Source organism: Ptychodera flava, chromosome 17 (assembly GCF_041260155.1).
Source record: "Ptychodera flava strain L36383 chromosome 17, AS_Pfla_20210202, whole genome shotgun sequence".
NCBI classification, from domain to species: domain Eukaryota; kingdom Metazoa; phylum Hemichordata; class Enteropneusta; family Ptychoderidae; genus Ptychodera; species Ptychodera flava.
Window position 1 is genome coordinate 25,512,257 of NC_091944.1, and position 27,994 is coordinate 25,540,250.

Sequence of the window (27,994 nt, forward strand, 5' to 3'; positions counted from 1 at the left end):
AATGCGATTATTTTTTTCCCTTTATGAGACTGAAATTAAAAGTTTTAATTCTAAATACAAATTTAACAAAATCAAAATAAACACAAACTTAGCCGTAACACTAGAAACGTCATACTTCCATAGTTGTACATGACAATCGAGAAATCATTAATCCTTATAATTTAATAATAGTATTTTTTCGTTTGGCGTCAATGTTGTTGCTAGAATTGTCCGACCAATAATTTAGGATAACATACCCTCCACTGCCGTTTTATTCAGGAAAGAGAGAGAAAGGGCGGCTTTGTGTTCAATGGTTATGGGAAATGGTCACGGTGGTGTGTAAGGCGGAAAGATCAAATATACTGAAAAAAACTGCTCCCGTCTTTCTTGCTGATAGGCAATAAATCGGATATATTTCCGAATACCTGCATTGTACCCAAAGTTTCGTGAACTTTGACTGTCACACAGTCGACAAAACCATCGCCTTCACTAATGGTTGATAAAACTGCAGTTAATAATCGTAACAAGTGTTTAGTCGTGCAAAGCAAATGAGCGTTTCAAAACGTTGGTGGCGCTAACACTAAGGCTAACGCTACTGCCTTTGTGTTGGCGAGAGAGAGAAACGAAGGTTCATGAACAATTCCGTTCATGTGGCAATTAGATAATTTCATATAACTCTATAATTCTATAATTAGTTGCAATAATATGTTATCATGTGTAGCAAATTTAAAACTTATAGCCCATTCTCTTGTATTTTGGGGTATACACAAAACAAGACCCTTAATTAACTTCTCATGGGACATCATAGTAACCCAGAACTAGCCTTTAACGAGCATTTTCTACTTTAAAACGTTTGAAAGGACAAATCTTCTTGTTGTGGCTGTTAGATCAACGCCAGTTTTGACTCTTTTATACATTTCTAGTTGGCAAGTCCAATATAAATTTTGGACAAGTGATGAAAATTGGTCCCCATTAATGTTGGCGTCAACCGCAGAAATTCAAGCCCATTGCTACGATGGATCTAATATCTATCTTCCAATGTTATCACAGAAAAATGCCACAGCCATCTCTCACAACAGTCTGCATCTGATTGAAGCAGCCAATGAGCTTTTAACCTTGTTTCAATCCAAGCTCAAGCCAAGTAATCGCTACTGCGATGGAATCAGTTGTCGTCCTGTTGATGAACCAGGGAGCGAATGACTGGTCTCACATCATTTCCTTTACCCAACTCTGTACAACATTTCTAAAGACATTACTACTGCTTCGAGACTGATCAGTTGTCAATTGTCATCTTTTGATACAAGTATGTTGCGTTCTCACCGTCTATATTATTTCCAACATATCATTGTCAACATTTCGAAGGCAAGAAAACCCCACCGACATAGAGTTTTTTGTTTGTTTGTTTGTGTTGTTTGTATGTTTATTTTTTTTTCGGGGGAGGGGGGTTGGTGCAGGGGAGGTTCAAATCCACCCTGCCCGATCGATGGCCCGGGCGATTCGAAACCAAGAAGCAGCGAATTCCGAAGGCGAGCTGGTTTTCGTTCTTAAACCGCGGTCCCCCACAATCTACGTGACGAATTACGAAGCCCTTTTCCCAACTAGGGCGCAATATTAGATGACTGTTTGTTAAAATGATTCAAAGACTTTCTCCTATACCGACGTTAACTCATAATTTTAACTGAAATTTTACTTATACCATCATAAGTGTATGTATACTTTCTGGTACAACGCATAGTGATCAATCACTTGGTTTGGCACTGGCAACCATACTGTTTTTTGCAATTTGTGAAAACCCTACGATAACCACGGAATAATATTGCAGCCAGGAACTACACCTTAGCTGTGGTTAATAAACTTATTTATTTTGGGAAAATTTAATATGAATAAAGGTTTTCTTACATATAAAAACGCATACATGTATTTGTTAAGCTGTCTTCCTTAGCCAACTCACCCGTGAACTGTGGACAGCCTGGACGACGCGGCTTCATGTAATTGGTTCAAAGGCCGGAAGACAGCCCCTGACTTGAAACACTCCATGCCGTGGGTAATCATAACATTAGGGAACTGTAGTCATTGATCCGCAGTCTTACGGCCATGTGACACATACAAACAGACACTGAGTACTCCTCGACATTATACGTTCATGTCAGATGCTGGTATAGTTATCTTGTACTTCTGTTATATCATATCGGTGTCTGTTCCTCAGTGGGAATATTTAAGTAATGGTGATGTCACTGCGAGAGCGCCCCCTCAGCTTCGAAGTTTGCCATCTTGATTATAGCTTTCGAACTGAACTTCACCAAGGAGAAGTTTCGTTGAAGGTTGAAGTATATATGCTGGATGACCTTAGGCTGGAGAAACCATTAGCCTTCCAGTTTGTCTTGATCGTGTGACTGACAACAAACAAGAAAATATAAGTATCAGGTAAGACGGATGACTATACTTGTTGAGAACATCATTAATCACTACCTACAACATTTACTATCGTTAGGTACAGGTCAAGTCTGTGGTGAGATTGGCGTGGTAAATTTGAACAGTTTATTTGGCAAGTATATCAGTTGAATTGGACTTAAATGTCATAAACCTTGGCTAATTTGATGGTGAAAATTTGTCCTTGTTCTAACGACCGTGCTACGAATGATGAAAATGGTTTCCATATTTGTTCATGGATAGCGTCAATTCATCTTGAAAAGCGAGTGTAAAAGGTATGAGAGGTGTGCAAATACTGGTTGCGCCCCGTTTGTTTGGCCAGTCATTTAGATGTAAATTTTGTCCCTTCTCATGGTCAGTTGAATAAAGACGGTATTGCTAAGCTCAACAGACCACAACTAATACGTGCAAGGACACCTTTCAAAGATCTCTCGCGAACAGGATATAGAAGTATAAAATTTGGCCTACATGAAATGAAAGCCTTCTCGATGTCAGCTGTATCTCAGAAGTGTACCTATAGTATAGCATTATGACTGTAGTGTTGTCCTTGAAGCGTTTAAATGATTCAAATCCAATACTAAGGAAGGGGAGAGACAAGGGACACAGGTTTCAAAGTTATGAAGGCGACGAACAGAAAGAAAGTCGATTTTTTTTATTCTCAAGTTGCGTAGTCAAAAAGGAAAGTAATATATCGATAATCTATTAAATAGAATAGTAATTAACCCGTCGGCCTAAAGGTTATTCGACTCATCATTTATCATTTCCCTAATTGAGGGCCAATCACGCTAAGGTCAACTTCTCATAGTTCTTCTCCACGTTTCGTATGCGGCCTGGAGCTGAAACTCCTCTGCTTTGGTTGTCATCTATTACTCTGTTCAATTCTAGAGGGATTCTGTGCTCTTAAGGAGGTACGCTACCATTCCAAAAAATGTTGGGACATTCTTGAAGTTGACTTTTCTGAAATAATCTTTATGTGTACATTGCAAAGATATGAAAAAAATATGGGATACCCAAGCAAAATTTTTGAAAAAAACATGCAAAAATTGACAGAAAACCACTAAATCTCCCATTTTGCGAAATTTGCACTTACCAGCAGAATCTTTATTTTATCGCAAACGATTAACAGATCCCAGTGTGCATACCACATTTTTGCATTGCCAGGACAGCTGAATTAGGACAATCAACTAAAATTTGTGATGTCTTGTCTTAAAAATTAAATATTAGACAATAAACTTATTATTAAACTGTAAACTTAGTCTTTTTTAAGAATATAAACGTCATGTAAATGGACAAAATAATTTTCAAAATGTTAAAAAGTACAACAATATCTATCAAACAGACAGTATTCTTTGATTTAGAAGCAGAAAAAGTTGGGGTCACCACGCAAATTTCCTTACTTAACAGCAAAAAGTGACGAAAAAAGGGGAATTTTGTTAGACCTGAGATTTGACCCTCTAGCTTACTGAAATTATGTCAGAGCTACAATTGTTAATTATTCTCTACTGATCTTTCAAAATAAAAATACCTTTCGATTTTTCAGGGCAAAAATATAATTTTGTTTTGATTCATAAAAACTTCTGAAAGAAATATTATAAGGTCACTAGCATGGTTTTTTGCCATTTTGTCCTGTTATTCACGCTCACCAGGTTAGGTAGTCTAAAAGGAACATGTACATCTTCTGGACAAAAGAGGGCGCTGTCCTATATAGAATGGTAGCGTACTACCTTAAAGGTAGCATGTGCCTCGGGGACAGATGTCGAACTCTCGAACTTTTCCAATGTTCTCCTGATCTACCACTTGTAGGGGCTCAGTTTGAAGCTCTTATTGTGAGAAAAATGTTCACTGTCATAGTTTTCACAAAATCGAAATTTTGAATTTTCTTCATTAAGATAACACAGGGATTGCGGCTTTTATGGACAACACGATTGGAACTACTTTGGGATGGTAATGTTTTTTATTCTACATATGTAATTTCATCTGCTTTTCTTTTTACATTACACACTTGTTTTTATGAGTAATTTGTAATATTGCAACATTCAGCTACAGTGTACCTAGCACTTTTGAGAAAATATGAAAAATATGAATATCCAATTATCCCAAATTAGTTCCAATCGTGTTTGATTTGAAATATCTGTAAATCTTGGGTAATTTGTTTCTCTAGTACCAAAATTTGGACTGTGAATACGGATATTACGTTTGATTTTGACAGAGAATGGTTGAAAGATTCCTTGAGGAAAGTTTGAACGATTTTAAGGAGGTACACTACCATTCCAAAAAATGTTGGGACATTCGTGAAGTTGACTTTTCTGAAATAATCTTTATGTGTACATTGCAAAGATATGAAAAAAATATGGGACACCCAAGCAAAATTTTTGAAAAAACACATGCCAAAATTGACAGAAAACCACTAAACCTCCCATTTTGTGAAATTTGCACTTACCAGCAGAATCTTTATTTTATCGCAAACGATTAACGGATCCCAGTGTGCATACCACATTTTTGCATTGCCAGGACAGCTGAATTAGGACAATCAACTAAAATTTGTGATGTCTTGTCTTAAAAATTAAATATTAGACCCTGAATTTATCATTTAACTGTAAAATTAGTCTTTTTTAAAAATATAAATTTCATATAAATGCACAAAATAATTTTCAAAATGTTAAAAAGTAGAGCAGTATCTATCAAACAGACAGTGTTCTTTGATTTAGAAGCAAAAAAAGTTAGGGTCACCACGCAAATTATCTTACTAAACAGCAGAAAGTTACGAAAAAAGGGGAATTTCGTTAGACCTGAGATTTGACCCTCTAGCTTACTGATTTTATGTCAGAGCTACAATTGTTAATTAATCTCTACTGATCTTTCAAAATAAGAATAACTGTCGATTTTTCAGTGTAAAAATATAATTTCAGTTTTTTTGATTCATAAAAACTTCTGAAAGAAATATTATAAGGTCACTAGCATGATTTTTTGCCATTTTGTCCTGTTATTGACGGTCACCAGGTTAGGTAGTCTAAAAGGAACATGTACATCTTCTGGACAAAAGAGGGCGCTCTCCTATATAGAATGGTAGCGTACTACCTTAAGTATTTCACTGTTGAGGCGCATACTACCTTCAATATCATCTGCCACACTTGCCGACGATCGTTGCGTTTGTTAAGTTATGTAGATGGAGCAGTTGCTGCCATCGATGTGAACTATTATTCAGCTTCAGTGGATTAGAACGACTCAAAGTGTGTTCTCATATTTCAGTGGTAACTGTGAAAGCTAAGTCATTGTGAAACGACAGGTGGTTTTGCAACGAGGGCTTGAACTCCTTCCCTGGGGCGTTTTGTAAAGACCTCAAACCAGTTGAACAGTAGGACACGATAATTTACTATACAAAGAAAGAACCGTTCATCTGTAGATAATAGTGCCGTACGACTGTGGATTTTAAGCGTCACCTTCCGCAACGACTCGCGTTAATTAGCTCCTACAAAACGAATTTGAAGTCCACACAAACTTACAAGGCAGTCAGTCAGTAGTCCAGCGAAAGCAGAAGTCATTGCTCTTGATGAGGAAATGTACAGATGACAGGGGGATACACGGGAGAGTGAATAAGCAAACATCAGGGGCCGCAATGGTGAATGCTATTACAAATGCTCACATCAAACCTCTTTTTAAGTCCCTTAAAACAATCAGTATCTACACACTTTGATGTTCGTGTTTATCGTCATACATTTGTTTTCCATCAACTTCGCTATGTAGTTATTTACGGGTTATTAACGACAAGCCAGGGCATTTGGTTGCCCATGTAAGACCTCTGGGATGAATATTGGAATATTTGGCGCTTCCCTAGATAATTATTTCTCCTATTAAAATATGCTAATTGTCACCCCAAGGGTCTCATATCTACATCCAAATACCCGAGCACACCGTTTATAACCTCATTATAATATGAGGAAGTTAAATACCAGTCGACAATGTCGTTACATTATTTGGAGCGCGAAGTTGGGACGAGCGTTCAGAAGCCTAACTCCGACATAAACTCTACAAAGACGTGTCAGAACACGCTTGCCTGCACAGTTGATTCAATGCGATATGGCAAAGAGGAACATGGACAGAGTGGCAACGGGTATTGTTTAAGGCGTGAAGCGGTTACGTAACCCATCCATGTTCGCCTCGCCTCAGGTTGCTCTCGCCTCTCTTTTCCAAAGAGTGCCGACCATGCATCCTTCGGTAATTTTCGGATTTTCGCCAATTGTTAAGCGAAAGTATGTTCGGCAAAGTTTGTGTTGTTGTCGTCGTGTGGTGCTGAGCGGAATTGACGTGCTGGCGAAAACGGGAGTGTTTTGAGCTTCAGGAAAGTGACTTTTACCGTTCTAAAAATTCCTCTCATATTTCTATGAATATATAATGAGTGTGTTTGAACTAAATTTGAAAGTCTTTTATCGATACTGTCTGGTTTTACTCAATGGTTTACGGTCAGTCATGCCATCTTTTACACGTTCGTCAAGGAAGGACATGTCTATGAAACTGCTGGCGTGTTATGTTTTGATTGGCGTGAAGCAGTGTTTCTGCCCTGAGAGTTCACAAAGTAACTACGGTTGCTACGCGACTGGCAGCACGATGCCATCTCGTCGTATTTTTCGAATAATCTCGTGTAATTATCAACCACAAACTAAGCCTCAAAAAGTTTAACACCTTTGAAGCTCATTTTAATATGAAAAGCCAATAGTCTACCGAGACGACCATGGAACAAAAGGCATGCAAGCGTTGCCACTCTGTCTATGTTTCTCTGTGGATATGGTAACGCAACGCATCGATCACCCATCAACTTCAAGACTTTAATAGAAGAAATTTAAAAAAAAACATGTTCTTTTTTAATCGCCGTTGCTGCTTGTACAAACTCTTCATTTGTGAGTTCATCGAACTGCACCAGACTAACATTTAACAATCAAAATTGACCTCGAACCGTAGACTTGTCCAGCGTAATGGCGCGTTGAGTTCTCAAGCGGCAGTTCGAAATATGCATGAGCTTACAACATGTTTTCTTGTTGAGAATATAAAGCCTTGCTCCAGCCAATCAGATTGAAGATTCTATCTGAGCAGACTATTATGTACATTAACTGAACACTGATAATGACATGGTGGACGTTGCCTTTTGGCCTCACATATAAAACAGTCATTAACATACGATACTGCCAGGGTGCATAAATTACCCTCAAACGTCATCAAGTGTGAACGAGACTGTTGCATGGTAACTCAATGGTTTTACCTGTCAATATAATATGTGTGTACACACCCAGCAAGCCTCGACGACTCATGCTTTCATTAATTTGTAAAGGCACTTCAAAACACCAGCACTGAAGTTTTTTATTAAACATAGAGATGCATATCGTTCATGTTATAGACTTATAATATTGTGTTAGAGACACATGATATCCGTGTGCGTAGTAACAGGATGTGTAATTTGTTTGCAGGTGTACAACAAATGGCTTTTGTTCAGTTGTCGACATTGCAATTAATCTAATTATGGATATAACATTAACATATCAAAGAATCGGAGAAGTGAAAATACTTGCCGTATTAATGAACTATACTATAATAGGTTTGACACGGAAACACACCTGGAGACGGCTTTCAGTATAACATCGACGTATTTAAGAACTGAGTCTATGCAATAGGAGTTCAAACTGCAGGCGTTGATAACAAAATGTCAACATTGCTTGAAAGTGTGATTTGCAGGTAGGTATTGAATGGGAGAGCCTCTGCATTGTACGAATTAACATTACATGTATGTAAGTGCAAAACTACCCTTCATCAGCTTGGCGGTGTCGCAGCTCAACCAAACAGATTGACTGTTGTAAAATGATATAGTGCCTCGTTCATGTCGTTCGCCTGAATGTAAATGCCCCATTGTGGAACACAAATGAACTGAGACACTGCGTTGGTCAGAGCGTAGCTAAGTTTAGGTCAAACTATTCACATATTTTCAACTGAAGCGTTGCCTTATTGCATGTTATCGCGAGTCGAATTAATGTGGTTTTTCATTGGCTGTTCAATTGTTTGGTATAGTATACCCATAAATCATTCGGTTGATGTTTTACCAATAAAGATCAAGAAATGAGAATACTAGTTGTTATGTTATGATCTGGTTGTCATGTGCTTAACTATTCACAAGGAACGTTTTTTTTTCAATATGCTATTTCCGCTGACACGGAGATGTTTTCCATTTGCTTTGTATTATAGGCTGTATCAGGAAGGTTAGCTGTCTTCCTTTTTGCAAACAATATTTTTCAGTATTTTTTCTCCAAGAATTCATTTGGTCACCTCAGCTTACATATTTTAGGTATAAATGTGTGATTGTGGTTAGAACTTGACCATAGTAAACTTTCTTTTCCTCTTTTTTCCTTACCGATATACGATATCATTGTTTTGCTTTGGATATTTCTTAGTTTTTTAATGCCGTCGTTTGGGATCCCTTATTGCCTTCTGTATAATTGTAGGATCCGCGTCTGATACAGCCTGTAATAATAGTCTAAGAGTGAGTTTCAAAATAGCTTGGAATTACAACGTGCTTGGATGATCTCTCGATAGAAAATGACGCCACCTGCATTCATTACAAACGTTCTCTTTTGATACTTTTTGCAACAATTTAACGACGTTCACTGTGCCACAGTCAAGGTCGTCAGCTGCAGTGTTGCGGCGCTGCTATTAAAAAACTCATCCGTTCACTGACTGATTGAACATTTATATATTGCCTTTATCACATTTCCTGTCGATGAAACTACACATAGCGCTACCGATAAGTTTTATCTCTGTACAGTGTGTACTGGTCGTTAGAACAATTGGTGTTTCCTGCACTGCACGTGTTTTTTTATGTGAGAACAGTGGACATCGTGTTAAATTCTGACAAAATCTAACCACAGACAAATATAGACAGATTTGTAACGGGTATTTATCAAGGCATGAAGCGGTTATGCAACCCATCCATGTTCGCCTCGCCTCAAGTTGCTCTCGCCTCTCTTTTCCGAAGAGTGCCGACCATGCATCCTTCGGTAATTTTCGGATTTTCGCCAATTGTTAAGCGAAAGTATGTTCGGCAAAGTTTGTGCTGTTGTTGTCGTGTGATGCTTAGCGAAATTGGCGTGCTGACGAAAACGGGAGTGTTTTAAGCTTCAGGAAAGTGAGTTTAACCATTTTAAAAATTCCTCTCATATTTTTATGAATATATAATGAGTATGATTGAACTAAATTTGAAAGTCTTTTATCGATACTGTCTGGTTTTACTCAATGGTTTACGGTCAGTCATACTGTCTTTTACACGTTCGTCAAGGAAGGATATGTTTATGAAACTGCTGGCGTGTTATGTTTTGATTGGCGTGAAGCAGTGTTTCTGCCCTGAGAGTTCACAAAGTAACTACGGTTGCTACGCGACTGGCAGCACGATGCCATCTCGTCGTATTTTTCGCATAATCTCGTGCAATTATCAACCACAAACTAAGCCTCAAAAAGTTTAACACCTTTGAAGCTCATTTTAATATGAAAAGGCATTAGTCTGCCAAGACGACAATGGAACAAAAGGCATGCCGCGTTACTAGTCCGTCTATGTTTGTTTGTGATCTAACAAAGGAGAACATTTGCAATGGATACAGTCGGCGTTATTTTCTATCGCCGGAGACGTTTTTTTAATCACTCAAGGACGTTGTAATTCCAAGCTATATTCATATTCGCTATAAATTTGTCATTTCTTCTTTTTCTATTGATTCTAGTATTTCATTTTCTCTCCCCTTTTTTTCGTTCTGTGAATATTTCAATGTCATTCAGTTGATATTTTTTAATTACATGTTCCATTGTGAGTGTTTTTGATTTAGTATATTGCGAGACTGTCAGACATGAGATAGAAAAAGCAATCTGGCAAACAACTGTTAAAAGGAAAATTAACATGGACATTGCAAACAAAAGTCGAGAACAGCTGGTCAGGCTACCAATCGCTCCTTCCACAAGGAAAATATTACACACTCTATCACCATTGTTCGGCAGAAGTGGTCACTGTTAATTGGCCAGTTACTGCCAAATCATCTCTTTCTTCATCCATAATTCTTGGCAATTTTGATACAATTTTCGCCCTAGTGTCAAAAACGTAGGATTCACACTCGACTGTAACATGAATATGTGTGAACATGTGCAGAATGCACACATTCAAATCAGACAAATTAGCTCAATTCATCACTTCCTTTCTTTACAGGCTACTCAAACATTGGTCTCTGCACTTGTTCTCTCTCGTTTAGATTATTGCAATTGTCTCTTTTCAGGTTGCCGTTAAAGCTTATAGACAAAGGGTGCAAAATAGTGCTGCTCGTCTCCTCTGTAACGCTTAAAAATACGATCATGTCCAACCCCTGTTGAAAATTTAAAATTGCTCTGGCTGCCTATTAGTTCTCGTATCCACTACAAAGTTTTATCTACTAGCTTCAATTCAGGTATGGATACAGCACCGCAATATCTCTGGGCTTCTACATTAATACACACTCTTCCTCAGATTCTCGACTTCTCAGTATTCCAAGAGTTTTCACAAAGATTTTTGGCGAGAGATATTTCTCTTACATTGGCCCTGCATCATGGAACAAACTTTGTACTTCGTCATTTTTGCGCCTAGAGCTCTGTTCTCAGAGATTAGGTGCATTACAAATGTACTTTATTATTATTATTAGTCACTATATTGGCGGTATTTTGTACCGCAGACAAAATGTAGCCATCAGGAACTATTCAGCCAAACAAATCGTTTGTTAAACCTCCGCAGACTACTGCATTGCCTAAAGACAACAACAAATATAGGCAGAAATTGAAGTGAATGTCAGGGAATTCCACGTTGGTATCACTGCTCTAAGCCGTATTATTAACCAAGAATCCGATACCTTGAGCTGTAGAGTCAGTGAGGCAAAGCATTATACCGGGAAACAATGTATATTGTGTACAGTAAGGATCTTTCAACATAGTCAACCCTTATGAGTCAAGGTGATATGATATCAGGGAGCTGATATTGATTCATCCTTTCACTACTGTGGTGGTAACAAATCCCAATTGTTTTCTATGGTAAAGATCGATCCCCAGAGAGTAATATGTCATTCATGACATGAAACTCAATCAGTCAAAATGTTCCAGTCATGATTGGCCTATGATGAAATGGGTGTTAGCCATTTATATTCATTATGCCATATTATGGCACATGTTCTCTGGTTTGCTTATGAGCAACACCCGTTTAACCATAGGCCAATTACGAGAGGAACATTTTGACTGATTGACTTTGAAAGGGACGCCAGTGACATCATCGTCTCTCCTCGAGACCATTCACTTTTAAATGAGCCGTTTTGCATTCTACGGTGCTAAAAGTGGACCTCGAGGCTAGACGGAGTTGGGTCGTAGGCACAGAGGCCGTAAGCGACGAATATAATCTAGGCTAAGTAATCAGAGCTGAGGAAGTCATCAAGCCTGATAGTCCAAAACAAACAAACCAAAGCGTGTTTGGAGACAGAGGTATATTCAATTGCAAGCCAGTGAAAATACAGCTGAAAGATTGATCGAAGCCATACAGTGACAATACAACAAGGCGAATTCCATTTCGAGTCCTTCCAAAAGTAAAGGAAGAACTACAGAGAATGATAGAGGGCGGAATCATCGAAGAGGTCACTGAACCTACAGAGTGGTTACCCCGATGGTGGTGGTCCAAAAATCGATGGGTAAAGTTCGTATATGCGTGGATCTGAGGAAACTCAACGAAGAATTGAAAAGAGAAGGTATGTGCTTCCAACTTTAGAAGACATAGCCCCAAGACTAACAGGCTCTATAGTTTTCTCGAAATTACATGCTTCGAGTGGATTCTGGCAGATTCATTCAGATCCAGCAAGTTCAAGGTTAACTACATTCATCAAACCATTTGGTCGATTCTTTTTTAAAAGACCGTCATTCAGAATCACCTCCGCACAAGAAATTTTCCAGCGTTTGATGACAGACTTGTTACAAGACAATGAGAAAGCAGAAGCGATTATGGGTGATATAATTATAAATGGCGAGACAATACGAGACCACGATAGCCAACTCGATAGTACACTTCAAGTCATCGAAGAGTCCGGACTGAAATTAAACCAGAGTAAATGTGAGAAAAGGAGAACAAGTATTAAGTTCTTTGCAGGGATAATCAGCGCAGAGAGGGTAAGCGTGGATCCAGAAAAAGTAAAGGCAATTAAGGAATTGAAACCGCCAACAAACAAACATGAGCTGAAACAACTACTCGGTATGGTTAACTAACTATCTGGGAAAATTCCGACCATATTTGTCGACAGAGATATGGCCAATAAGTGAATTACTGGAGACAGATGTCGCATGGGTCGGAAGAGTAAAGCAAGCGGAAGCATTCCAGAAAATGAAGCAATTGGTATCTACTACGCCAATACTTGCATTGTACGACCCAAGCAAGCCAACCATAGTTAGTGCAGATGCCAGCAGCTACAGACTAGTTGCAGTTTTGCTGCAACAACATGATGATGTCAAAAGGCCTGTTGCATATGCTTCACTTACACTAACGAAAGCAGAGCAGCAGTAAGCACAAATCGAAAAGGAGTGTTTAGCAGGTGTTTTGGCCTGTGAGAAATTCTCGAGATACATCGCCGGTCTAGAGTCATTCATACTACAGACTGACCACAAACCACTAAACCACTGAACAACAGCCAAAACATCGACAAAGCACCACTAAGATGTCAACGCTTACTACTAAGGCTGATGCGATTCAACGCGAAGTCAGTATACGTCCCTGGGAAAGAATTAGTTGTGGCTGACACACTGTCAAGAAACCCGATTCAGTGTGTAGAAAACCCTAATACGGAAGGGGTAATACAAGCACATGTCGATAACACGGAAGCAATGGAACCAGTAACATCAAACAAAATGGAAGAAATCAGACAAGCAACGGTAGATCATGAACAACTGAGGTCGATATTAGAATATACCAGTCTAGGATGGCCAAAACGAGCAAGAGAAGTGCCAGACGAACTTCAACAATACTACTCAGTGAGAAACCAACTTTCATTGAATGATGGCAAACTCATATCTATCAAGCCAGAATTGTCATACCAACCACAATGAGAGAGGATGTCCTGAAGAAAATCCACGAGGGACATCAAGATATGACAAAATGCCGTGAGCAAGCAATCCATGCAGTATGGTGGCCAGGCATCACCAACGATATCAAAAGGAAGATAGCTAATTGCAAATTCTGCATGGAAAATAAACTAACACAGTGAAAAGAACCGATGATGGTAACACCATAGCAAGAAAGACCATGGCAGAAAAAAGCTGTCGATCTATGTGATCTCAACAATAAGAAATATATGGTTGTCATGGACTACTGCAGTAGATACTTAGAATTCGTACATATGACAAGTACAACAGGCGAACACGTACCTGGAAAGCTGTAAAATCTGTTTGCCAGATGGGGAATTCCAGAAGACAATTTCTCCGGCAATGGTCCGCAGTTTTCATCAGGAGATTTCCAAGAGTTTGGCAGAAAATATGGATTTCGATGCACCATATCGAGTCCACGTTACCCACAATCCAACAGAGAAGCAGAAAGTAGAGTATGCATCGCTAACAAAATCCGAAAGTAAGATGACAAATTTCTTGCATTAATAAGCTACCGAGCAACTCCAATAGCAGCAACGGGCACGAGTCCATGTCAACTGATGATGGGACGCCAAATTCGTACCACGTTGCTTATGATAGCAGCAAAACTAGAGCCAAGACAACCTGACTTGGAATTAGTCAGAGCTGCAGATAAAACGGTAAAGGTGCATACGAGCGAGCACAACAAAAGACATGGAGCTAAAAGCCTACCAGAGCTGTTATCTGGAGACAATGTCCAAGTGAAATGCGATGGAGAAAATGGATTAAAAATTCCAGCCATAGTACTGCAAGCTGATACAGCACTGCGCTCATACATTGTGCACACACAAATTGGTACTCTGAGAAGAAACCGAAGACACCTTTTATTTGTGTCCAGGCCAAACAAAATAAGGGGAAGACCCTGAATTTATCACTATTAATGTTTGACAACGATGAGTCAGCAGATCCAGTTACATCAACTTCGGTGGAGAAGTCAACGCCCACTGTGGAACAACAACAACCACCAGCTTGAAATATCTCACTACCTATGCCAGAAGCTCAGGGAAAACAAACAGATGTAATTAGAACCCGGAGTGGAAGAGCAGTTAAGAAGCCAGTGAGATACTACGATGAATATTGTTCAGTAGATAGCAACTAGATTGCCTTGTGCGGGGCAGAATAATCCCAAGGCAGCTGTTCGACCTAGGATAGTCCACCCCTAAGTCTAGTTAGGCGAAACTATTTAGTAGAATAGAAATTTGCGCAAATATGACGACAATCGATTTTAGAAAATTATTGACAATTAGACAAGGACAGAACAACGTATTGACTACTATGATTGGATGACGAACACTGTTCAAAATGAACTTAAAAGAAAGGGAGATGTCTCGAGTTACTAAGAGCTGCTATGACTACAATGCTCATCAGATTCAGTATCACATTACTTTACTTAAGACTACATTAGACAGTGACACATTGCTAGTTAGTCGACAGTCAATTGAGTTGTGTCTATAGCTTTTGTAGAGCTAGTAATACATGTATTGAGAACGACATCGAGCCTCTTCGTGTTTCGTGACAGTATCCCTATAAAAACTTTCGCTCAGACAGACACCATAGGGCACATTTACTTAACTCCGGTGTTTTATGATCAATGAAAATAATTGATAATCAATTAATTAACTATAAACTAGAAATTTATTTAACATTAATTTCATTCTAGGTAAAGTTTTGATGGTAAACCTAATAGTGTGATAATTATTTAAAAATGTGGACAAACAAGAATTTGTTAAAGTTTTGTACAATTTACAACTATTCATTTCATGTGGTTTCAGAACGCACAAATGCATTCCGGATGACAACAAATCCCAGCACTTGTTAACATGTGTTCACACCTGTAGCTAACGTAGTAAATACCATTTAGAGTACTTAAGGGGCCGTAGGTAATTAAAACACGTGCATGGTAAAAGTAATTTCTGTGTTTAGGGAGGGGTGTTGGTTGTATTTCGATAAGCGTGCACAATAATCTCACTACATAATTCCATATAATGCATGATTTCATAGCGACATAATCACCGATCGATTGTAGGTATGCTTATACAAAACGAGGCTTCGTTGGATTTTCGCAATTCCAAACTATCGTTTGGGGGAAGGGGAGGGGGTTGAGGCAAAAAGCACTTTGTTGCGTTTACTGTACGTATGTGCGCATGTTTTACTTATCGAACGTCCCTAAACCAGTCGTTGAGTTTATGAAATGACATCTCTCTCTCTCTCTCTCTCTCTCTCTCTCTCTCTCTCTCTCTCTCTCTCAGATTTGTGAACATGAAAAATCGGAAATCACTGATGTCTTTACTTGCCATCGCCGGACTAGCAAATATGGTACTACTCTTCGTCGGTTTCAGGACGGATGTGATCAGAAAAATTGGAAATAACATTTTGTCTTCAACGGAAATAAATCATACGAAATTTAATAAAGTGATTCGAGCTGAAGGTGAAAAACTGAAAGGCGATGCTTCTACGTATATTGGATATAATTGCAGTTTACCAGCGCGAAACACAACAGCCGCAGGCAATATCAACGGTAGCGCGATAGAGGGCCTCCCTGAAGGAAAACGAGTCAATAAAACTAGTGAATTGAGGACTTCTTTTTCTGTGGTGGATATGTTTCGAAGTATTCACACGAATTGGAGCTTTAATGTTGAACAGGCCAACAGATTGCGGTAAGTGCAGTATATAGTTGGAGGTTGTGTTTAAACTTTGAAATTAACAATAGAAACGCAATCTTGATAGCTGTTTAAGTCTTCAGCTTCTTCTAGATCTTCTTTTGTGAGACACCTCAAATCACTTTTACACATTAAGTTTAAATCTTCTTAAACAAAAGGCAAAAGCGCGACATACAAACTGTGGAAAATGAGTAACGAGGAAAAGGTTAATAGTCACAGTGCGTAACATTGATGCAGGAATGTGGAGTAGGCGATGCAATAACACTGGAAAGAACACAATAGGAACTATTTTGTGATTATAAGATCTTGAGCATTTTGTTGTAATCTATTTAAAAATCACGAATCTAACAGTGTTTTTGTGTGAAGACGAGGGCAAATTTTATAAATTATTGATAATTGCACAATCATCAAATACACATATAACAAATTTTACATTTTTGTCTAGCTTTTCGCACTCTCAGGAAAGGAGAACCCATTAAATGTAACTGATTTGTCAATTTTGTTTAGGTTTAAGTGAAAATACAAATTTCCTTTCCAAGGCTGATTTGTAGGCATTTGCTTTTCTCACCGAACAATGCATGATAAAATTTTAAATTTTCGATGGTAAAATGGCCTTCTACCTCTACCCAAATCAATTCTGCTGTAGTGTATGCTTTTTTGGTGATCTCTCTTTGAAATGATTTGGAAGTTGTTAAGAAAATGACTTGTACATTTATTTATTTCATATACAAGGAAATGAGACCTGGTAAATTTGATAAAACTACCCTTTTCTTGTGCTTGTGCTAATTAATGCTGGAAAATTTTTAAAAATCACTGAACTATTTCAGCCTTTCTATTAAAACTGAACTCTTTTTGGTAGATTCAAAGAAATGTAATCAATATCATCTGTCTGTTGAAACCTTAAAATATTAACGGCAAAAACCAACAGTTTTTGTCTAGAATCTTTAGGGACTGTGCAGAGATGTCTTTGCAGCTTTCAGGGACCACTCCGAGGAGACCCTAAATCTTTTAGAGACCACACTGACATGACCTTGAAACTTTCAGGGACCACCCAGATGTGACCCTGAATCTTTCAAGGACTATCCTGATGTGACATTGAAACTTTCAGGGACCACCCAGATGAGTCCTTAAAACTTTCAGGGACCACCCAGATGAGTCCTTGAAACTTTCAGGGACCACCCAGATGTGACCCTGAATCTTTCATGGACTATCCTGATGTGACATTCAAACTTTCAGGGACCACCCAGATGAGTCCTTAAAACTTTCAGGGACCACCCAGATGAGTCCTTGAAACTTTCAGGGACCACTCAGATGTGACCCTGAATCGTTCAAGGACTATCCTGGTGTGACCTCGAAACTTTCAGGGACCACCCGGATGAGTCCTTGAAACTTTCAGGGACCACCCAGATGAGTCCTTGAAACTTTCAGGGACCACCCAGATGTGACCCTGAATCGTTCAAGGACTATCCTGGTGTGACCTCGAAACTTTCAGGGACCACCCAGATGAGACCCTGAACCTTTCAAGGACTATCCTGATGTGACCTTCGCTCGTCAGCTTGTGCATTCACAAGCATTACGTGGTAAAGCTGACAGGCAGACGGAATCACTGAAAAGATTTGGTCCAACTTCCTGCACATACAGCGTCAATATTCATGTCAGTCGAAGCTAAGATTATGTAACATTGGCTTAACACAGCATCCTCATCGCTCCCATGTGTGACTGGTCGGCCGGCACCAAAACACGTCTTTGCATATTTATCATGCGACGAGATCTACAAGGCATGTTCTTCCCGGCATAAATGTGATAAACTGGGCAGTGGCTGAACCTTCAGTCGACTTAGACGAGCAAGCCTTGACGATTAATGGTAATTTACTCGCTGGTTGAAGTATGCTGTTACTGGCCGACACGCCGCTGGTCTGAATAGTAAACAATTAATTATTCGCAAACTATCAGTTCATAGTGGCACATTCCATTTTAACCTACAGGGGCATCTAGGATTGTGCAAGGTCCCGGGTAAGGTACATGTTGCTCTTTTATGCTGTAAAGTTTCCCCACCATTTAAAATACTATGGTTGTATGTTACAGTCTTCATGATTAATTTGGAGATATAGTCAATGATACTTTTCTCATTAAGCGAGACACTGAATCGTACACCAACTAATATGGTCCTTGCTAATTTACATAGTAAAGGTCACGGGTCACATTGTTGTGAGGCTCTGCATTGTTTCAAGTCGAGTGTGTAAACAGCGTGATGTTCGAATGGATTTTGACTACTGCACTAATTCCGAGCGGGAAAGGTTGCCGATTCTGAATGTAGGACGTCCATTACCCCAATTATTTAATGACAGGACTACATGGAAAGCAACGGAATACTGGATATCTCCGACGAATTTGATGTCTGTTACCACGGTCCTTTGTGGAGTGACACTGACAGTGCTGTTCCCGATCTCGACAATGATGTCAGCGACTGTGATTGTAGCGTGAACATGACTAAGCCTATGAGTCCTTGAAACTTTCAGAGACCAACCTGAGGTGTCCCCGAATCTTTCAAGGACTATCCTAATGTAACCTTGAATCTTTCAAAAACTGCCATTGCAAGACGAGTCTTTGAAACATTCAAGGACCACCCTGATGTGTCCCTGGATCTTTTAGAGACCACTCTGATGTGACCTTGAAACTTCCAGGGACCACCCGGATGAGTCCTTGAAACTTTCAGGGACCAACCTGAGGTGCCCCTGAATTTTTCAAGGACTATCCTAATGTGACCTTCAAACTTTCAGGGACCACCCAGATGAGTCCTTGAAACTTTTGGGGACCACCCTGATGTGTCCCTTAATCTTTTTAAGGGACCACTTAGATATGACCCCTAAACATTTTTAAGGACTGGCCTAGAGAGGCACTTTGAAATAGTAAAGAACCAATCAGATATGATCCCGAAACCTTCAAACGCATCCAGGTCCTCTAAACAATACAGCAATCATCAAGTTTTGACCTCTAATCTTGACATTTTCAAGAATGTGTATCAATGAGATGAATTATCCTTAAAAAATTGTCAAAAAGGATAAATTTACAATTTTTGAAAAGCAGATGGCTTTAAATACTACAATTTTTTAAATACTACTTTAACATTTAATTCAATAATTACAGTTTTGATGTTTTCACCAGAAAAATTGATAACTACTAAATGCTTTGAGTAAAACCTCTCTTAGAGAGCACATTCTGTGACTTTAACTGTTCATCTTATAATCACAAAATAGTTCCAATTGTGTTAAAGACAAACAAACAGTATGAAATATGCATTAATCGGCGCTCCTAAATATTCATGGCCTAGGACATTTGCGTAGCTATACTAACAATATCCAGTATGAAGCAACACTGAATCCACTGCGAAAAAAGAATCGAATGTAGGTTCAATATGTACATGTAAGCCCTGTCGGAGAAGCTAAACTGCAATCAATCATACATGCATTGCGGACACTCATCAAAGGATAACAGTTACCTTTCAGTCTGATTGATGAAGGCTAAACTTCCTTTCAGAAAAGCGCACACTTTAAAAACGTGAAGACTAAGTAGTTCAAGATGATATGATTTGAGAGATATCAGAATCAAAATTGGTAAAACCCAGTCTACTTCTATTGTTGTATCATCATTAATCTTGCAACAGCTTATGCTATTTGTTCCTGTCGGTTTTTCCCCCCCGAAACACACTGCAAGAACGTATCCATTGTTATCCTGCATTTTTCGAATTTTCTTGTCAAGATTCCAAGGTACATCCACTGTACACCAAAATCCCCTTTTGATCTGTAAGCTAATGTGTTATTACAGGAATAAACGGCTCCTCTCTTGCGCTGAATGTGGACTCAGATGAGAGGAAAACCATTATTAACGAGCTTGACTCCGCCTCTCCCGTTAATATTTCGCTTTCTTATAGCCCTTCCATGCACTCAAGTATTGAAGATGCGTACAACTCGGTAAATATTCATCGTATATATTTATTTGCTGCAGATCTGATCTCGAGCAGTATTGTAAGACGTCCGAACAGTTTGTGATAACACGGCAAATCGTCAATTTGGATATCAATGGTACATTGACATATGATGGTCCAAAGAAGTGGGCGATAAATGTTACATTGGATGTGTACAATAGATTGCCAAAGGTAAGGCCAGTCCTGAAGTCGAATATTTTTTGCTGTTTTTCCAACGAATCAACTTCGGACTTAATTTTTAATGACAATTTCATGATTCTTTGAGTCCCATCAGAGTATCCTCTATACCAGTTTGAATGTAAATCAGTTTAGTTTTGTTGATTGACAATGCTGTTTAATATATATATTCGGTTGACCTCCAGAAAATACCATATCAGAAGGGTGCGTTTAAGAAATGCAGCGTGGTCGGAAATAGTGGGATTTTGTTGGGTAGCAAATGTGGAAAGTTTATAGATGCAGCAAACTTCATAATTAGGTGAGTCTTTTTTGTTTGATATTCAATATGACATAAAAGAGGCACTCCCACTTGGTAACATTTTTAAAACACATTTTTTTAATGCCAACGGTCGATATTTGACATGGCGACTGCGCGCGGATCGCGAGATATCGATAAAAACATGTCCTCAAAAAGTTAAAGTTTGAATTCCGGTGGCGCACCTGAATTCAGCTTCCGAACATAGAACGTTCGGCACTGGGGCCATTGTCAACTAAGCTATGGAGTACGAGTCTACGCTGACTCTGCTGTACGCCACAGCAGTACCACTTGCGTCGATGAGCGGTCATGTCCCATGGGAGAAAGCCGAGTCCTACTGACTCGGCAAAAAAACGAAAAACAAAGTTTGCTGATTCCACCAGAATTCGCATAGGTGACTAGCACAGATAGGTGCGGTTGATACATGGTATGCATAGTGGCCGCTGCGTGATATGCGCGCATACCACACGCGGCGGCGGCTATGTATCAAACCACGCGAAACTTTCTGGTGGACGACAAAATGTAGTAATCAGAGGCAACTAATATTTTACACGTAAAAACTGATATCTATGTGGTATTGTTTAAAAATTTAATACAACTGATTGAGAATAATGAAAACGACAAAAACTAAGGAGAAGTTTTGAAAAAGAATTACCAGAGGTAAAGGCATTGATAATGATGTATATAAGTCATCGCAGTAGGAGGTAAATTAATTGCATCATTCGAACGTTTTTGGACTCCTTAGAATATCGTCAATCAGCATAACAACACACTTTCGGGGGATTTTGGGTCATAACCTGAAACGATCGTAAAACTTCGGGATGTGAAAAATACACTCGGGAAATGACATGTTTTTATCGATATCTCGCGATCCGCACGGAGTCGCCACATCAAATATCGACCGTTGGCATTAAAAAAATGTGTTTTAAAAATGTTACCAAGTGGGAGTGCCTCTTTAAACTGGTCCAATAATCATTTTCATTCAAGGTAATACATTACCAGGTCCATGGAACATTTGAGATTTACAAATTTAAGTAGGACCATCCTGAACCACTGATAGTTAGTGGTGGTACCAGGTGTCCGGAATGGGTAAGCGTACCTTGCTGGCATGCTACACCCGTCAGGATTGGTCCCAAAATTGTCTAATATTGTATGAAGTGATACAGTATATGAATCACTGTTATAATTCAAAGCCGGGAATGCTGTCGCTAATCATTTGAGTGACCGAGGTGTCATATTTGGCCACAATGTCATCATATCGACCGTAGAACTTTTTGAAAGTCCTCACGAGTCTTTTGGATGTATATCCCTGTCTCACTAGTTTTGATACCAATAAGCTGTGCCTCATTTGAAAACCCGCGTAGGAATCACAAGCCCTACAATATCTGAGAAGTTGAGACACATACACACCATAAGCAGGTGCAGATGGAATGTTACTTGATAAGTGGGGATAATTTATGATTTCAAAATCAAAATCATCCCTTTTGTCATACAGCTTGGTGTGTAGCCCTTTAGTACCCACTTGCAGGAACAGATCAAGATATGAAGCTGAGTTCCTACTCTCAGTTGTTTCTTTGATTTCCAATTCATCAGGGTATATATGATGTAAGTAATTTGATATGTCTGGATTGTTTAGACTAATCAGATCATCAATATATCTGTGCGTGTTGTTAAACCTTTGTAATATTGGAATATCTAGTTTTCCTTTAGACAATATCGATTACAATAGCTGGTTTACTTTAAGGTTGTACACACCTCAAAAGTTAAAGACAAACTTTTGCTCTAACTCTCTGTAAAGAAACCTTCAACCATACCCTTTCGAAAGCAAAAATGAAAACAAGATGTCACTTAGCAAATTTTGGATCATTCTATGAAAATAAGGAACCTCAAATTCTCTGCCACTTGCAATTTAAAATATGTGCCACCCCTGTGTGTAAAATATGGGGAAAAATTAAATTTTCGATTTTTACAAAATAAGCCGTCAAAAACTTCAGAAAGAGTCCCACAAAGGGTAGACAACAAAAAAGGAGTTTTAAAGTTTCAGAGTTTGAATATCTGCACCAATGTCACATCTACTTTAATCTGAAAGAGCATTTAAGCTTAATATTACAATGCTGCAATATATTCAAATGTGGCTGGCGTTTTTACTTTGTTCTAAACTTGCATGATGATGCAAAGCAATACTCGATATTTGTATTGGCTCCACTTTTCTAAGTAACTGAAGGCCCCTTATATTCAAGATATATAAAGAACGATTGCAGAATTTAGCGTGTCCTTCATGATTGAGTATTACCTTAGGCACAAACCATGTTCTAAAAATGCACCATGCTTACTAGTTTAAGATGTTACAATAAAACATATGTGATTGATATCGTGGGAATAACATCCACTACGTACTTGACCTGTAACTCTTGAAATATGGCATTACGGCTTCAAGAGAGAGAATAGCAAGAAAAAATAATGAGAGTCACTGCCTAGTGAGATAATTTGCACTAACGGTACGGTTATTATTCCTCGATCTCTTCATTAAACTCAAGATAGTACACTGACCAAGACATTTCATGCTGGGCCTATTTCGTTGTTTGCATAAATATTATGTTCGTTTCCCAATCGGTAAATACTCCAAAACGTTGTCGTTAATCCTAACATTTCCTTCAGCATTTGTTCACCAAATACGTACTTTCTAATCTTCAATTTTTATTTTCAAAGCGTATTAAAAATTTTTGATGTATGTTTCATTTGCAGATTAAATATGGGAACACTATACAATTACACAGAAGATGTTGGCTCTAAAACAGATTTGATAACTTGTAATCCTTCAATGTTTGCTTCCAAGTAGGTAGTACATTAACCTTATTCCGCCAACCACATCAAGTATTAAGTAGTCAATTCATTGTACATTGAATTCTTGTGAGCAATATTGTGCGTGTGAAATCACACAAACACCCATACACAGATATGTAAATAATGTGTGGGTATGTATATATATATATATATATATATATATATATATATATATATATATATATATATAATATATATATATATATATATATATATATATATATATATATATCTCGAAGTATACAGATGCACGTATCATCAAGTTTCGTACAGTATCCCTCCCTGGGATTCAATCAGCTAAGGTATGTTGAAGGGATTAGCTTAGGTGATGTCACACGGGGAGGAGTATTTGGAGGTTGTGTATTTATGACTTCTTTCCCATTTGATGTAAATTGACATTGAATTGTGCAAACGTGGCGAGTCCGGCTCCTGTTAATTCGGGTCATGGCCATGTGAATACTCGAGTGCTATTTCAAATAGCCTTTCTCTGTCAGATACTCTCGCAGAATTTGAAGTAGTATAGTAGTATAGAAGTCAGCATCGAGGAAAGGTGAAAGAACAATGATCTTGTATCGCCATAGACACCAATTTATGTAAAAGATTAGTAAAAAATGCTATGAAATTAACCATACTCTACTAAAGTTATATTGTACTGCACGATCGAACACTGTCCGAGGAAGTTGTTATTTTGCCTGCTATGTTTTCATATCTTGTCAAATCGTAACTTCAGTCATAACACATAAATATCTATGAAAATGTGCATTACATCGATTTTAACGATTACCTGAAAATGGAAATGAAAGGGGCGCTGCACCCAATACAGCACAGCGCATTTTGCTCAAAAGTCACGTTTTTGAAATATTCATTCAACTATAGTTATTTTTTTAACCTGCAGTTAAAAAATTGGTTCGGTTCACTTTTAGCTTGTCAAGCAGTCATAAATTGCGTGATAAAGAAGTATTAATTTATGCAAATGTATGCAAATCATCCGATATCTTGGCTTTTCTTATCTCATACAGTCAAGATTCATTAACTACATTCTGACTTTGTCAAATTTTCAGAAATATTTACATCAGGATCTTTAAATGACAAAGCGACTACTTTTTTGCAATAACATTTTACATTTTGAATAAGAGGCATTTTAATTTTGCTAATCATGTTTTCAATAACTATTTTGAATGTCAGTTTTCAACCCATGGCATGCAAAATAAAATAGTCGCCTTCTAGATATGCTCTTGTTTCAAGAGAAATATTAAATTTCAGAAAGCAGTACCAAGTTTTTGACGTAAATTAATTTCTATTTTAATACCAAAATCGAGGTTCTTTAACCCCAATATATCTCGTCTTCACCCTTCGAGTAAACTATTGCTACCATACTAAACTTCAGATTCTCTGCTTTTTTAAAATATATAGTATGTATGGGTTTTCTAGTCATCTTAGATGAGAAATATTCCTTTGAAAAAACTGTGTTGGTAACATGCAGCTCCACCTTAAATTGTGAGAAAATGAATGACAAGTTCCGGTGACAGAATACGTACATCTGATTGGTCAAGATGATATTCGATGTATCATATTTCAGCTTGATCGGATTATGAATGAAAGAGCCCAGTAAACATTTGCATATCTCCAGGGCGATGAGCCGTTTTACTCATTAATGAATATCATCCCGGGAAATGAAACCCAGATCGCGACAAAATTTTTGCAATCCTCGACTATAATTTTTGTCCATTTACATCTATCGAAAAGTAAGAAAACTGTTCATGTGAAAAATGTATGTAATCTAATGGAATTTTTCTATGTTTGATGTCTTCATATATGAGTCTTTTTTTCGCGGAGCCATACAACTTCAGCCCGAAGGCGAGAAGTTGTGCGACTACGTGAAGAACACGAGGAAACGAGAAACGCCAGATACACGAACAATTTCAAGGTTAAGAGTGACATATGTTTTTCACATGAGAGAAATAGTGCTCAATGCACTCAGTGCACACTAGAAGGACAATACTTTACAACGCTTTGACGAAGCTTCATATCTTCTGCAGTCTTCAACGGGTATATTGAGCCCTGCCGAATATACATGTATCTGGCAGGGTCTGACTTTCTTCTAATAACCATGTGCAGTTCAAAGGTTATTGTACTATTTATGCAAATCACGGAGAATTAGATATGTCACAGTCTTTTAAATGACAAGCAACGATTTAATCTAGGAAATGAAGGAAGTGCAATCTTGGCTTGTCAGAAAACTGCAATAATTAATGCTAATTATTTCTATATTTGTCGTTGTTTTTTTCCCCAGCTATTCGAGATTTAATAAGCGAGGAGCAGAGAAGTACAAGAATGATCTCATCATGCAATTTGGAAATGCCACAGTCTACACGACAGGTTTCATGTACCGAAGCCTGAGAAAGACAACCTTCCGAGCACAAGATATACACAAGTCTGTGAACAGCGATGTAATCTTCGCGAATTCCCGTCACATTTCTTCCGTGAAGGAGTTTTATGGCCAACAATATGGTATTAAAGAAAATGTTGTGTCATCAGGCGAGTAGAATATTGATTTTGATAAAGCGTTCATTGATACAACCTAAAACAATTACAACTTTAAACCGTTTCGGAAATTTGTGATAACTGCCCGGGGATAAATGGTGGAAGGAATCCTCTCCGTTACTTGATGGAAAGTAATTTACATCAATGGGCACACGAAACAAGGCTATACTTTTTATCTTTCGGCTTTATACTGAACAATTTCAAGTGATGATCTTTGTATTTCCTGTGGTAACAAATTCAAACCAAACACGGAATAAATCATAACTTTAAAAGGAAAAGACAGAGAAATCGATAAAAGTAATCATAAAAAGCTACAAGCCTTTTATTTATATTTATTATCATTTTAAGCAGGTAGAGTAAAGGTAAGGACATCCTTTCTTGTCATCACGTAAATCCCTTTTGTATTGCTAATAATAGAAATCCTTCCTTATTGCAGGGCTGCTTATGTTCTCTACAGCGTTGAGTTTCTGCGACGAGGTTCATCTTTTTGGATTCTGGCCTTTCTTAGAAGACCAAGACGGCAAACCCCTTCGCTACCATTACTACGAAAAATATGCCTACATGAGGCAGTCCCACAATATGACAGAAGAGTTTGAAGTGCTTGTAAATTTGCACAACAAAGGCGCGATCCGATTGCACGTTGGAAAGTGTGATAGTTGATCAGCAACCGACAGAGATAGTTTTTAGCCAAACGTTTACAAGCGTCCCGCTTCAGATTACTTATGTTCTGATGTAGAAAAGGAGAATGATGCGGGCACTTTCTAGGACATGAATCTGGCAACGTTTGATGCAAAGGCTTCATTCACAAACACCTCTTGAGTAGAATGGGGCTAGGGAGAATCCAAAAATGTATGTTTTTTTAAAAAATTTTCAGTACCCTTGAATTTCACGCATGCCTTCATGCCAATATTCCCTGGCACAAGCGCTGTAGGTTCGAAATCATTTCCATATGAAAAGATACCTTGCCTGAGGTGCGAACTAACTGTCGATCGGTGATTGCTCTACAAATATCACGGGTGGTGTCATTTTCATAAACATTGTGATCTTTTGTTCTACTTGATCGGTAGTTTATTTACTCTCTAGGGAGTCATAAACCATTAACTCGGTAACGTGAAAATTTTCCGCTTTCAGGGGATTAGCCTAGATACATGGTTTGTGCCGACCAATTCCCTCATGTTTTAGGGGAGGGTAACCGTTTTTTTGCTGATCTATTAGAAGGCAGCATGTGGTCGATAAAGTACTTTGTTCACATATATCAAATCAAAATAAATGCGAGTCTATTGGGCAAAATAATAAATATTTCCCCTGAAAAATTTAGTTATATCTGTAAATTTATATGTGTTTGCTAATTTATGCAAATGCACTCTGCTTGAAGTTGGAGGTGAAAATTGCATGCGTTTACTAGAAATTTGATTTTTGGATCTCATAGAAAATATTGATACACTATAGGCCTACATGGTATAAGTATTCTTTGAAAAAACTATGACAAACAATTTTCTAATACAATAGAAGCAATATATGTGCATTAAGAGATATTTGTAAATTTGTACAAATATGCTTGATTAGAATAGGATTGCAGTGTATATGTGTACAAGAAATTAAATATGATTTTGGAATTTCGCGAAAAATCATACATGGTTGTTCCATTGTATACGGTAGTCTATGAGAAAAATATGATTTTTCCAACATGAAATTGGCAATATCTATGCAGTTATAGACATTTGATAAATATAGGAAATAGAATTGAATATATGTACAAGAAATTTGATTTTAGAATTTCTCTAATAAAGTTGATTCACTAGACAAACGAACTGACACCGACCAACGTACGGATATTACTTACAAGCGTAGTAAATCTCCACTATTTGTCACGAAACCAAGGCA

General features: G+C 38.1%; 1 protein-coding gene across 1 annotated transcript; it reads left to right on the plus strand.

The window, feature by feature from the left end:
* Positions 1-2,247: 2,247 nt before the first annotated feature.
* LOC139115872 (CMP-N-acetylneuraminate-poly-alpha-2,8-sialyltransferase-like) lies at positions 2,248-27,924 on the plus strand. Its single transcript, XM_070678274.1, has 7 exons — positions 2,248-2,403; positions 15,855-16,262; positions 20,271-20,421; positions 20,613-20,725; positions 23,468-23,557; positions 25,860-26,104; positions 26,547-27,924. The coding sequence occupies exons 2-7, from the start codon at positions 15,865-15,867 to the stop codon at positions 26,768-26,770; spliced, it is 1,221 nt and encodes a 406-aa protein (XP_070534375.1). The 5' UTR covers positions 2,248-2,403; positions 15,855-15,864; the 3' UTR covers positions 26,771-27,924.
* Positions 27,925-27,994: the final 70 nt, after the last annotated feature.